We start from the raw sequence: 14186 nt of genomic DNA, 5'->3' as shown, positions 1-14186 counted from the left end.
AATTTGTAAGGATCAATAATAGATGTATGAGAGTTTGGGGAAGAAAGGAAATATGAGATGATTTGTCTATCTGTGGAACTTCTGAGAACCAAGAGGATGGCCTATGACTGCATCTAAATGCTACAAGTAATTTGACTGACCAGTGGGAACCCATATAAAAGCCCATATAAAAGCCGGATTAAATAAAAAAAGAAAAACTGAAACACCATTTCAAAATATATTTTAATTATTTTTGTGCATCTATGCCATATTTCATAATAGATGTTTTCCCTAAATGCTTAACTCTAGGAAACACACACATGCCAAACAAATTTAACAGTGTAGCTTATAAAAAGGAAACAGTGCCAATGTCAAATTCCTTCTCAAAGATGGACCACAGTGAAGGGATATATGAAAAAGTGCAGGGGCTTCAATGGCTAATTGCCAAATTTTGATTGTTATAGTATATTATTATTCAAGTTCTTTTTCTATTTGCATCTTCAATTTAGAAATAATTTGCTTGCTGATTCTACTAATGGCAGTTCTAACTAGGACTAGCTTTTTTTTTTTAGAAAAAAGCTCCATACGCCAAATTGGAGCTCAGATCCAATAGACTGTTAATTATTTCTAGTATGCAGCAATCTATACCCAGTCTTTCCTCATAATGGGGATGAAGGTCCCAGACATTTACAGAAAGCCTAACATTTAGAAATCCTTCATTACTCTTGTAGCTCTAAAATAATTTCACACAATACACAAAATATAATTTTTCAAGATTTTTCAAGTTAAAATATCTTAAAATAGTTTTAAGTCATTTTGCTAGCCATTCTACCCATTTCTCAACCTCTTTAACTCTATTTACTTCCACTTTTAGCTAATTCACCGTCCTTCACTGAAAATAGATTACTTGACCTTTCAACTATCTTTCAACTTGCTTGAACGTGTGCACTCTTAAACACACACACTTTGGTGAACTAGAACAGGAAGAGACTAGAGGTATGAATGAGCAAGTATGATTTATTACGGGAAAAGAGTAGGAAAAAATGTTACTAATACCTATAGATAAGTCATATGTAGAGAGAGTCACTGTTATTAAAAATTTGCTTTATTTTTCTGCTGAATTGAGCACTAGCTCCTATTTAAGTTAGATTTTTAAAATGCGTTCCAATTATTAGCATAGAGAGCATCACCTTACCAATAACAAATAATAAATCAAACTAGGTCCCAGTGGTATGGCTACATCTAGGTTGTTGGGATGATCAGGAACTCTTTTATTTGTTTGCGCTAGCTTTTAGTTCTTGATTATACCTATGGAGAAAACAGAAAGAAAAATAATCATGAATCATAATACAACAAGAAGGAAATGAGAAGCATATTCCATCTCTTCCCTCTCACTAGTAGAGAGGCTATCTAGTTGTAAATACAATCTTCTCGAGGCAGGAAGGAAAATGACTATTTGCATCTGACTTCCAGCTGCCAGAAAGTTTTAATAACTTAACTGATATGCAGTTTCCTGTACAGAAGTATTATTTTAATGACTATTTTCATTCTTAAACTATACAAGAGCATGACAAAAAGTGTGGACTGCATCACTGACTCAGAGTGGAGGACAGGACACGCATAGGAAGGAACTTACTCTATGACGTAAGCATACCTCCCAGGTCTCTCAAAGGGCCCCGATGCAAATATTCGATAGTGTTTTCCTAAATGCCCCAGAGCCAACATCTGCATCTCTAACGAAATCTCTCAATCTGCTATTGTACCAAAAGGTACCAAAAATTCTTTTGTTAAACTGTATTTTAACTTCTAATATTAAAAATAATAGGGTACTTAGCATTATCTTAGCTCTACTATCTATCATAATGTTAATGTTAAAATGGGATGGTATATGAGAAAAATATAAATAAAATCACTATACAAATTAAAGTTTATATTAAATAAGTCTTAAAAATATTGTGAGGCATACTCTGTAATGAGTTGTTTATTCACCCATCCATTATATGCTAGATGATAATAAAATAATTAAATTATAGTTAATCATTAACCTAGGGATGTTAAAGATGAATTAAATGTACTGTACTCCATGGAATAGAATGCCTTCTGAAAGGAATGTAAATTATAACTTAACTAGAGGCCCGGTGCATGAAATTCATGCATGAAATTCCCTCAGCCCAGCCTGTACCCTCTCCAATCTGGGATCCCTCGGGGGATGTCCTGAGGATCAGGCCTAAACCGGCAGTTGGATATCCCTCTCACAATCCAGGAGCACTGGCTCCTAACTGCTCGCCTGCCTGCCTGCCTGATCATCCCTAACTGCCCCCCCTGCTTCCCTGGTCGCCCCCAATTGCCCCACACCCCCAGCCGGCATGGTTGCCCCTTACTGCCCCCCCCACCCCTCCCACCAGCCTGGTTGCTCCCAACTGCCCCCCCCTGCGGGCCTGGTGGCTCCACAAAACCTGCTGCTCAGTTATTTGTCGCCCCTCACTAACCCCCCTGCCAACATGGTCACCCCACACAGCCTGTTGCTGAGTTGTTTGGTTGCCCCTCACTAACTCCCCTGCTGGCCTGGTTGCCCAACGCAGCCTGTTTGGTCATCCATTCGGTTGCGATGGTCACTTTGGCTTGATGTTTCTCCTTACTGAGATCATTCAATTTTTTTTTTTTTTTTTTTACTAAAGAAAACTATTATTCATTACAGTGTTTTGTAATTTAGAAAGGTTCTATGGTCCAAACAAAGCCAGAGCCTTCATATCAAATGAGCTCATTGCAGAATATTAATGTTATTTAACATTATTTTAAATAACATAATGTTATTAACATTATGTTAAATAACATAATGTTATTTAACAAGTGACCAATGTTAACTGATGGAGTAAACAGTTTGAAAAATTTCCAAAGCTCATGGAACATTTTCTAATGTAACCAAAAGCCTGACTGGAAACATCATTTCCAATACTACATAACTATGTTTCAGTTCCGCTTATTACATGTAATCAAGAGTTCATTCAGAAAACTACTTAGTATATCATAAAGTATATATGTTATCTTAATGAAATAGATTCTATGAAAGAGCTATACATCCAGATAATATACAAATTTAAAACCTAGGTAACATACTGCTTAACACTTTTTAACTTAAAACTTAACTTTTCTAGAAGTGCTAAATTTTTGCTTCATACACATCCCATCTTAGTATTATACATGAATTTTACCAAAAAAAAGTACTGCCACCTGTGGGGCTTCAGAGACACATGTTTTATACCCTCGGTGGGCTTACCTCCAAATACGAAAGAGCTGAGAGGCTCCTGCTGCCCCGACGAAGAAATTAACAGCAAACAGACTCCAGTTTTTTGGAATAATTACAAGTGAGTATCTTGACCAAATAAGCCCTGTTGAAACAAAATATATATATATATTTTTAAAGCATAGGTACTGTTGCAATAACTTATCTGAATATTTAATATTATAGTAAAATATTTCTAAATAAGACTATGACAACATAATATAGGACAGGGGATAAAAAAAAACTATATTCTAAGTCTTTATTAAGCTGCTATAATTCATTGTTACATAAAATACTCAGTTCTTACATCAAATTGAGGCAATCTTTATAGGGGAAGTGAATATTTAATGAAATATTTTTTCTGACTCATGAAATTATGCTGATGACAAAACCCATGAAAAATAAAAACCCACTGCAACCCTCCTCTGCCTTCTCCGTCCAATAACTTCCTAGAGATGAGCCCTGAATTCCTTTGTGTGTGTGTGTGTGTGTGTGTGTGTGTGTCTGTGTGTGTAATGTGTTCTAAACATTAAATTGTGAGGTAAAACAATATACAAATATTGAATGTCCATATGGAACATGAAGGGTATTCTTTAATTTACCTGTAGCCATCAAAACAGCAGACTGAGCTGTGCTGAGTTTTTCTGCAGGTCTGGCCATGTCAGCCAATCCAGCACACACCAACCCCTGAAATACACAGAACAAGGAAAAAGCATCCTAAGTGTCAAGTAATGGTTCTTCACTTTAAATAAAACGCAGAACTGCTTCAGAGATCTCCACATTATAATAGCGGTAATTTTAGTATCCATGCCTTAAGAAATTGTATATCATGAAAAAAGCTACAGTGAATTCGGAATACTTACACAATTAATCTGTATTTTGTTAATCAGATTAAGAAACCTGATATATTTGAAAATCAGTAATGTGTGTGAGATATATATATATATCAAATATATATATTTGTTCCACAAATGACACTTTTTTCACATATGAATTTATATATTCTTTATACATGTCAGGAACCACTGACATGGAGGATGCCTGAAAACTAAGGTAATTTGTATAGATTCCTCCTTTCGTTTTTTTGTCAATGTTATTCTTTTTTTTTTTTTTTTTTTTTTAAGTGCAAGTATCACCAAAGCTCTGTTAGAATTTTAGTGTCCTGGTCAGACAGTTTTTCTTTAATGTCAGAGGACAGCTGGTCATTTTGTCTCTGCTGTGTTTTTGACACTGCCTTTGATGGAATTACCCACTCATATAGTCTTAGGATCAAGGGCAGAAGGTCCATGTTCCTTTTCATCTTTATTCTGAACTTTGTTCATTCAGATAATAAAATTGTATATTCAGAGAGTGCTTAGAGTATACTACAAGATTATATGAAATACTTCCTGACCGTACCTAGATCCACAGTGACTTGTGTGAAGGCAGTCATGTTAGTGTTTAAGAGCATAGACTTGAGTCAAACAGACCTGGAGCTTCCAATCCTGAGCCTGCCACTACAAAAACATGTGCAGCCAGTTCTCTGAGCCTCAGTACCCATCTCTGAAAAATGCTGATTCTATTTATTTCTCTGATATTTTTTGGTGAAGATTAAATATGAGATAATGTATTTTAAATTCCTAATACAGAAGGCTTGGCAGCAGTAAACAAATTTAAAAATGTTTTTCAAATGTCCGAAGCTCAGATTTGTGGTGATTTCAGGCATTTGATTATCTCCATTAGGTAGCATACTCATCCTATATAATAAAAGCCTAATACACTAAGTGTCCAGTTGTCCATTCAACCAAACAAAGTATAATATGCTAGTGATATGCTAAGGCTGCTCAACCACTCACTGTGATGTGCACTGAACACCATGGACAGATAGCTGGCCAGTAGACCAGTCACTATAACATGCACTGACCACCAGGGGGCAGACACTCCAACTGGTAGGTTAACTTGCTGCTGGAGTCCAGCCAATTGGGACCAAGCAAGAAGGGCTTGACACGCCCTGAAGCCCTCCTACAGTCCCTCCCCAGCTGGCCAAACTCCCATGTCCCTTCCTGGCCCCGATAGTGCACTGGTGGGGGTCCCTTGGCCTGGCCTGTGCCCTCTAGCAATCCGGGACCCCTCAGTGGATGTTGGAGAGCCAGTTTCAGCCCAATCCTGTGACCAGACCAAGGGACCCCACTGTTGCATGAATTCATACACCGGGCCTCTAGTAGATAGCATAAAACGAACTTTCTTCCTTTCCTCTTTCTTTCTCTCTCCTTCCTTCCTTTTATTATATATTCTATCTAATAAAAGAGTAATATGCAAATTAACCATCACTCTGCTACACCCACAAGCCATGCCCACCAGCCAATCAAGAAGCGAGCACGCAAATTAACCCCAACCAAGATGGCTGCGGCCACTGAGAGAACAGGAGAAAGATTTGTGTTCCCTTGGCCAATGGAGGAAGCCAAGCTTTCTGCACATCCTGACAGGTAGAGGTGTCCATTCAAGGCTACAAATTTTCAATTATAGAAGATAAATCTCAACAGAAGCGGTGGCAGTCACTGAGCTAGAGAGAGTAGGAGGCTAGGGTTGCCCCAGACAATGGAGGAAACCAATCTTTCCGCACACCCTGGCCGACTTAGGCCTCTGCTTAAGGCTACAAAGTTTCAATTATAGAAGATAAATAAATAGCAACAGAAATGGCTGTCACCATGGAGCAAGCAGGAGGCTTGGCTCTGCTCCAGGCTACAAAGTTTCAATTGTAGAAGGTAAATATATCCCAGATACCAGGGCCTCCACTTGAGTTGCTGGAGGGGGGTGGGGGGGTGGTTGGCATAAAAATCACCACAAGCCCCTCTCCCAGGCTGCCCCACGCCCCAAGGGAACCCCCACCCTGATCTGGGACACCCTTCAGGACAAACCAGCTGGTCTCCACCCATGCACCAGGCCTCCATCCTATCTAATAAAAGAGTAATATGCAAGTTGACCATCACTCCAACACACAAGATGGCTGCCACCATATGGTCAAAGATGGCTGCCCCCCTGTGGACACAAGATGGCCACCACAAGATGGCCAGCAGGGGAGGGCAGTTGGAAGGAACCAGGCCTGCAAGGGAGGGCAGTTGAGGGCAATCAAGGCTGCAGGAGAGGGCAGTTAGGAGTAACCAGGCCAGCAGAGGAGGGAAGTTGGGGGTGACCAGGCCTGCAGGGAAGGCAAGTTCAGGGGGACCCAGGCCTGCAGTGGAGAGCAGCTGGGTGGGACCCAGGCCTGCAGGGGAGGGCAGTTAGGAGGGGACCAGGCCTGCAGGGGAGGGCAGTTAGGGGCAAACAGGCTGGCAGGGAGCAGTTAGGCATCAATCAGGCTGGTAGGGGAGTGGTTAGCAGGTGATCAGGCCGGCAAGCAGAAGCAGTTAGGGGCAATCAGGCAAGTAGTTGGGAGTCAGCAGTCCTGGATTGTGAAAGGGATGTCTGACCCACTGGGATCGGGCCTAAACAGGCAGTCGGACATCCTTTAAGGGGTCTCAGAAAGGAGAGGGTGCAGGTTGGGCTGGCTCCTGTGCATAAATTTTGTGCATTGGGCCTCTAGTACATAAATAAAAGCTTTGGCCTCACTGTAGATGATTCGAAAATGAATACATATTTACATAATTTGAGTTAAAATAAAATATTTAAGGTATAATTTTTATGATTAATTATTTGGTTTCAATTAAAGTGGCTAAGGTCTCCACCACAGTTAAATGTCTGAAGAAGAATAGTCTGAAATTCTTCAGACAGAACACATATGGCTGGCAGGAGCAATTTTTATGTCATATATAGATTAATTACCAATGCTCTGGGAGAAGAACACACATTGTACATAAAGTAAATAACCAGCAAAAGAAGTCTCTGCACCAGCGAACAAGACACAGAAGTTCCTATTGCTATGCAGTCATCAGGAGACTATGTTGATTTCAACACGAACTTAAAATAGATGTTTTTAAAGGAGACAGAAGGCACTCAGGCATATCTGATTCTGTCAGTGTTTCAAAACATTGGTGGAACAGATCAAAGAAACACAAAAGCTATTAATAAAATAAATAAACTCCCAAATTGTGGCAAATTTGAGGTCAAAGAGGACCATATTTATGGTAAATAGATTAAATCATTCTTATTCTTTTAATAACGTAGAAACAATACTTCATTAATCATTCCACTTTATAGATATGTTTTATTATATAATTTGAAGTGTAGTAGGGAGAGGAGAAGAAGGAAACAATAACATACCTTCCATTAGTCTAGGTTTTTTGGAGGCATATCACTATATTTGAATGCTTAGAGTGTGAGCATAATCATCTAAGGTCATATAAGGAAACTTTAAAAAAAAACTAATGGGATCTTTTCTCAATATATAAGTATAAAAAACAACTGCTCTCTAGTTCTAAAATACAGCTCCCAACTACTCATCTAATCTTGCTATTTTATAGCTGAGTATGTAAAATGGCATTCCTCAAAATTTAAATATAGCCCTGCTGGTGTGGCTCAGCAGTTGAGTGTCCACCCAGGAACCAAGAGGTTGCTGGTTCAATTCCCAGTGGGGGCCATGCAGGAGGCATCCAATTAATAGTCATTAATGTTTCTATCTCTCTATCCCTCTCCCTTCTTTAATATGTAAAAATCAATAAAAATGTATTTTTAAAAATATTAAATATAGAATTACCATATGATCCAATAATCCCACTTCTAGTATAACCCAAAGGAACTGAAAGCAGGGACTGGAACAGACATTTTGTCCACCATTGTTGACAGCAGCATCTGGAGTCAGATGTCCTAGACTCTATCACTAACCAAATGTTAACATACATCCCTGGCTAAGCCCCACTAATTTTTGAGACTACCTTTCCTTGTTTCTGTATTGGTGTATCTTTAATTCTCATACTAAATTAACAGTAACAGTTAATTTAGGGAGGAGGGTTCTAACTAGTTTAATGTTTTTCTTAGTCATAAAATTTTAGAATGAAGTTTCATGTTTCAAGGGCTCACAATTATGTTGTTTTTTTCTTTTTAAAAAAATATATTTTATTGATTTTTTTACAGAGGATAGAAGAGGGATAGAGTTAGAACCATCAATGAGAGAGAAACGTTGATCAGCTGCCTCCTGCAAACCCCTTATGGGGATGTGCCCACAACCAAGGTACATGCTCTTGACCGGAATCACACCTGGGACCCTTCAGTCCGCAGGCCAATGCTCTATCCACTGAACCAAACTGGTTAGGGCCACAATTGTGTTTTGATAACAAATATGTTCCCAGGCCTCCTGATCAATGGAGTTCAGAAAAAAAACTAGTGAAAATGATACATCTGAGAATCTTGGCATGACATAATTTAGAGGCATCCCATGAACATTTCAAAGTACATCCTTCATAAAAGTTGCTTCAAATTAGTAAGTTATCAGATAATTTTTTTCAGTAGCTTCTATAAAAACTTAAAACTTACCCATTTCATAATTGGAGCCCAGAAAAAAACTGTTCTAGGACCTGAAACAACAACAACAACAACAACAACAACAAATTTAGGGATAAATCAATTATTCAACCATTCCATATGTCTTTTAATAGCTATCACATTTCAAAAACCTAAAGATTTATCAATCTATTTCTAATCATTTTTTCCATTTTTAATCTTTTACTGTTTTCTACATATTTTGTTCATAAGCTAACTTTAAAAAGTCGCCACAATATCAATCTTTCATACAAGTTCTTTTGATCTCCCCATCAATTATTTGTATTTTTGTGACTTGTTAAAAAGAAAGTAAAGTGTAACGGAGATGGCTTTGGAAAACATAGAACTTAATGTTTGTTCACTCATGGATAACTTCAAGTTGGGGAATTTACAGATTTGCCTTGCCGATGTTTCATCCCAAAGGCTAGAGTTTGATATTTACTCATCTTCAGGGACATCAGGATCCGTTTACATCAGGGTGGCTTTAGACTTTCACTCACTAGTTACTCCCTCTTAAACCATGCCACTCCCCGATCTGGCTCCTGAGAATGCTTTCCATGAGTCTGATGCCAAGATGTACTGATAAGTCAGCTTTGCAAACTGTCTGGTTATTTTGTTTAGCTTGAGCTTCTGGGATTCCTATCCTCACACTGGTTCACTTCTCTTTGTCTATACAAAGTCTCTGGTCATAGGCAGGATCAATGACTAAGTTCATCTTTTATCCCTGCATGAAGCCTGGCTTCATCACTAAGGGTAATTCAGCCAATGTTTTAGTCTCTGGCTTTGAATTTTTTAGTCTCTTTCTATTTTCAAAACTCATGTTTCCTCTTGTGCTTTCCTGAGCAAAGCCTCTAGAGTCTGCTTCTTGACCAGCTTAAGTGATTGATACTTCAGGGTTAATGAACCAGCAGGCTTTTCAGTAGGTTTTCCTGGGAACTAATAAGTGCTCCGAGCTAGGTGACAGTCTTAAAATATTAACCAACTGCCCCTGTCCCGCTAACCAAACCAAACAAAAAAAACTTCAAATATGACTACAGTTACTAGAGCCTGGACTAGGAGCGGTATGAATATTTTAGTGAATTATTTAAAACTACACAACAAACCCTACATTAGTTTAACAACAAACCCTACATAAGTATGAGTTTAAAAATATCAGTAGCAAATAAAAATCAGAGTTGGATATCTATAAATGCAAATCAGTAGTGTTTTCTTCATTGTTTAAAAAAGGGAATATGGCTATCACTCTTTGTGACATACAAAAATTTCAAAGAAAACTAATTTTAGCTCACTCTTCCAATTTATCTTATCTAACATTTTCTACCTTAAGAGTAAATAAGCCAAATAAACTTAAATGTGTAAGAATTCAAGTACAGAGGTTGTCTTCCTGAAAAAAGCAATTAACCAATAGTGGGCATGGTAATGAGAAAAGATTCCAACTTACTTCAAATTTCTAAAGCAAAGTTTTTATAAAACAAAACATTTAAAAATAGATATGCTTATACAGTGACAACACAATGTCACATTAGATCTGAGTGTCATTCTAGAACCGGGAAAACCAGGTTTATAGTCTATAGAATGACACAAATATTCTCTCAGCTGTTCATTAAAAATATGAGACAATTAAATAATTATGATGCCTGAAATGATTATATTACCTTAAGATCAAGATAGGCAGAACTGTAAACTAATAGGGTACATAGCTAATATTCATTATGAGGCATGAAAAAACATGATCAGGTCAAATATACTAAATAAAAATCATCTCATATATTTAATTTGGAGTCCAAAATGAGGGAAATATGTCCCCGTTAGATATAAACATACATTCAATTAGACAAAGAGTTAAATAACAATTAATATATTTTCATCTTGTTTCATAGAAGTCCATTCTTGGAAGATGAAAAAGGCCTCAAATGCTGACAATCTGAAAATATCAAACAAGTATTCAAAATGTATATACACTTTTAAAAATATAAATTATTTTCAGGCATTACAGAAAATGCAAAGGATAATATAATGGTCACTTTCTTTTGTGTTGTTATGGGTTTGTCTTATTTTTAAAGTGAAATTTTTTCAGAGTTCAAATTTTCATAGAAGAATTTGAGAAACTCTGTAAGAGAATATCACACCAAATCTGACATACATTTTCCAACAAATTAACCAATCTAGCTGCCTTGATGAACTTTGATGAACCAGTTAATAAAATGACATAAATTTACCTCCTAATTTCCTCATCTGAAAGGAATCACTGTTAATGAAATATATAAATTCTAGCCCTAGCCGGTTTGGCTCAGTGGATAGAGCATTAGCTCTCAAACTGAAAGGTCCCAGGTTCAATTCTGGTCAAGGGCACATACCTCAGTTGCAGGCTAGATAGATCCCTAGCCCTGGTTAGGACCTGTCTAGGAGCCAACCAATCGAAGTGTATCTCTCACATTGGTATCTCTCTCTCTTGCTGTCTCTCCCATTGGCTCTCTAAAAATCAATGGGAAAATATTCTAGGGTAAGAATTAACAAAAAATAAAAACAAATTAATTCTACCAAGAAACTACGTCATTTATTGTATGCATGGTTTTCTCCCTAAGAAAAGACTTTCTTGGGACGGAGCACCAGTAAGTAATATTACAAACAGGCATATTGAGCTGAGGTGCTCAGTAAGTCCCAACGTGAAAAATAAAGTTTCTAACTGAAGGCTTAATACTTAAATGGGAATGATTCAATAACATACTGTTATGCAAAACAGTACAAAAAAGCTTGAAGATTTAATCTTGTAACTCTTGGGACATAATCAGTGTTTTCTAAGATTTTATTCAATAGTAATATACCAACAGTTATGTTTTTCATACTTCTCCATTCTTACATTGGTGTGCCTACAACTTTCTAATCAAATCATTTTTTGCAGTGATAGGTATTCTTTCCCTGCCTACTGGTTAAAAGCATAGGAGGGACAGAACAAACATCCCTTCAAAGTCTAAGTGCAAACACTCTGCTACATGTTTTACTGACACTGTCATTTAATTTTCATAACAATCCTTTAATGGTGATAATTATTTTCCCTATTTTATAAATTAAAAAACTAAGGCTTTGGGGATTTGAGGCCAAGGTCACAAAGTTAAAATTCAAACCTGGTCTGTCTGGCTTCTAAGCTTATGCTCCTTTTACTGTACAAACAAGAGATGACAACTCATTTAATTCAGGAATACCCAGGTGAAATGTACAATCTACAAATGAAAGGTACTCCTTTGTAGATTGTACTCCTAGTTGAATAAAGTATTATAAGCAAGGAAGGTGGGTGGTTAAAGCCAAGGCCTTGGAAAAGATCACTATAAAACGACCTGTTATTATGGGCTTAAAATTGCTCCTGCTCTACCCTGTCCTTGTCCTAGCTCAGACACAAAGTTGAAAGGGTCAGAATTGACTATGGAATTCAGTTGACTCTAAAGCCTGGATTATTACAGAAGCATTGCCCAACCTCCCTCCTGATATCTTAGCACAAAATGCAGCACAATTCTAAACATCTGAGTATTAAAAGAACTAAAAGGCAAACTAAATAAACTTCAGCAATAAACATCTCTCTTTGAAAGATCAATTTCATAATGGGTTCAATATGTACTGCAGTAAACAACATTATACTCAGTATAATCCCCAAATACAGTTCATTCCATTATCAAACTGGAAATCAGATTTAGTGATAGCCAGTTCGGATTCCAGAGAGTCACTTGGGGGGGGGGGGGTGTCAGGGGGGGAAAAGGGGTAGTCAACACTTCTAATGAGGCCAAGTGCAGAGAAGTCAGCTAAAAGGGCTCCTTTGAGAGTTGCACTTCAATATTTCAGTTTATAGCAGATTTTTCTCCTTTGCAAACTCTTAGGTTTGAAAGAGATCTGCTTTTCATTCCCAGACAACTAAGTATTATTACTGCCCACTGTATAGAGAATTCCGGCTCATACATACAGAGTGGGAGGGACTGGGATCTTCCCGTTTCCGTTTCCTAAAGAAATATATATAAAGAAATATATATATATATATTCAACAGCAAGAACACTGTGTTCCGACAGGGCAAGAGAGCACGCAAACATTTACGGAGCATGAAAGAACAAACATGCATGTTATATTTAACTCTCACCTTGACCATTTTATAAAAACCACAAGACCCAGGGTTTCACCCAAGGTCACGCCTGCAGTTAGGGGCACATCTGGGTGACATCCAGGTGTGTCCACGCAAAAATGGTGCAGGGGTGGTTCACCCATGAATATCACGAAGGACAGACTTAAGCTAGACCCACGGGCCGGGGAGTGACAGGCTCGGAAGCTCGGCTCTGCCAGCTGGACGAGAAGGCGGCGTGACCTTTACGCCAAACCCGCCGGGGCCGCAGCGCTCGGGGCCGGGGGAACGGAGCGGGCTGCAGCCCAGAAGCCGGACCGGGCCAGAGTAGCGCCTAAAGGAGGGGGTACGACAAAGGTCGCCAAGGTTGGTGGAAGATGGTGGACGAGGCAAAGGGAACAGCAGGGAAGGCGAGGAAGTAGACACATTCACTCGAGGGTGTAGGTGACGCCTCCGGGAACCGAGGTGTCCGCGGGCCCCGGAGGCCAGGTCTCGGCGGGAGCCGCTCCGGTGCCTTACCTGCCGGGTGGTTGTACAGCGGCCTCAACTTCTCAGGCAGCATGAGCTCCACTTTGTCGAGGACCCGGTGGTAGGTGGCCCTCAGGCCCCGGACGCCGGCGGCTGACATCTCTGCGGACGGGGGATCGTGGCCAGCTGGGCGGGAGGGTGGCCGCGTACTCGTCCCTGGCAGACGACGAAGGACAGCTGGTCACTTCCCCTGCCTCGGGGCCTCGCGTCCTACACTCCCCTCGGGTGCTCGTCCCGCCGCCGCTCAGCCAGTCCCCCTTGCGAATCACCGAGGGGCCGGGGCCCGAAGAAGGCGGAGGAGGCGGAGGCTCTGCGACGGCCCGCCCAGGGTCGGCCCTCCGCCCGCCCGCCCGCCGCCCACTAGGAGGGGAGGCATGGCAACCGGGGTCAGAAGAATTACCTCCGCGATTCCTCCCGAGCCCGGCGCAGCGCGCGTGCGCAAGCGGACTGACCCACGCTGATTGGCCTGCCCCGCGGAGTGGGCGTGGCCCAGCGCGAACCTCCCATTTCTCCTTCCTGCCCTCGAGGCCATGTTGGAGAAGGGCAAGTGAAGTAGCCCCGAGCCCCTCTCATTTTGATTAAGGAGGCCCATAGTTAAAATGGGCTCGTCGGCCTGCCGTTCCCCAACTAAAGATGATGGCGCACAACTCTCTCTTTGGAATGAAACTCGCAAGCGAGAAACTTCCTTTGGAATGAAACTCGCAAGCGAGAAACTTCGCATCTCCGCTTTCTCGTTTATCCTTGCAGAAGGACGGACTTGGCTGCAGGGACCTGAACCTGCTTTTCTAAGGATGAGGGCGGTTTTTCCTCGTGGGGCCGGACACTAGCGGCTTCCGTCC

The 14186-nt window shown here is 40.0% G+C and overlaps 1 protein-coding gene across 1 annotated transcript; it reads right to left on the bottom strand.

The window, feature by feature from the left end:
* Window positions 1-203: 203 nt before the first annotated feature.
* Window positions 204-13723, bottom strand: MPC2 (mitochondrial pyruvate carrier 2). Its single transcript, XM_084867200.1, has 5 exons — window positions 13339-13723; window positions 8711-8751; window positions 3865-3949; window positions 3257-3368; window positions 204-1287 (listed from the first exon to the last, which is right to left on the bottom strand). Exons 1-5 carry the CDS (start codon window positions 13445-13447, stop codon window positions 1251-1253), a joined length of 384 nt encoding a protein of 127 aa, XP_084723326.1. The 5' UTR covers window positions 13448-13723; the 3' UTR covers window positions 204-1250.
* Window positions 13724-14186: the final 463 nt, after the last annotated feature.

Source organism: Pipistrellus hanaki (assembly GCF_964339955.1).
Source record: "Pipistrellus hanaki genome assembly, chromosome: 18".
NCBI lineage: Eukaryota > Metazoa > Chordata > Mammalia > Chiroptera > Vespertilionidae > Pipistrellus > Pipistrellus hanaki.
This window is presented reverse-complemented; position numbering and strand designations above follow the sequence as displayed.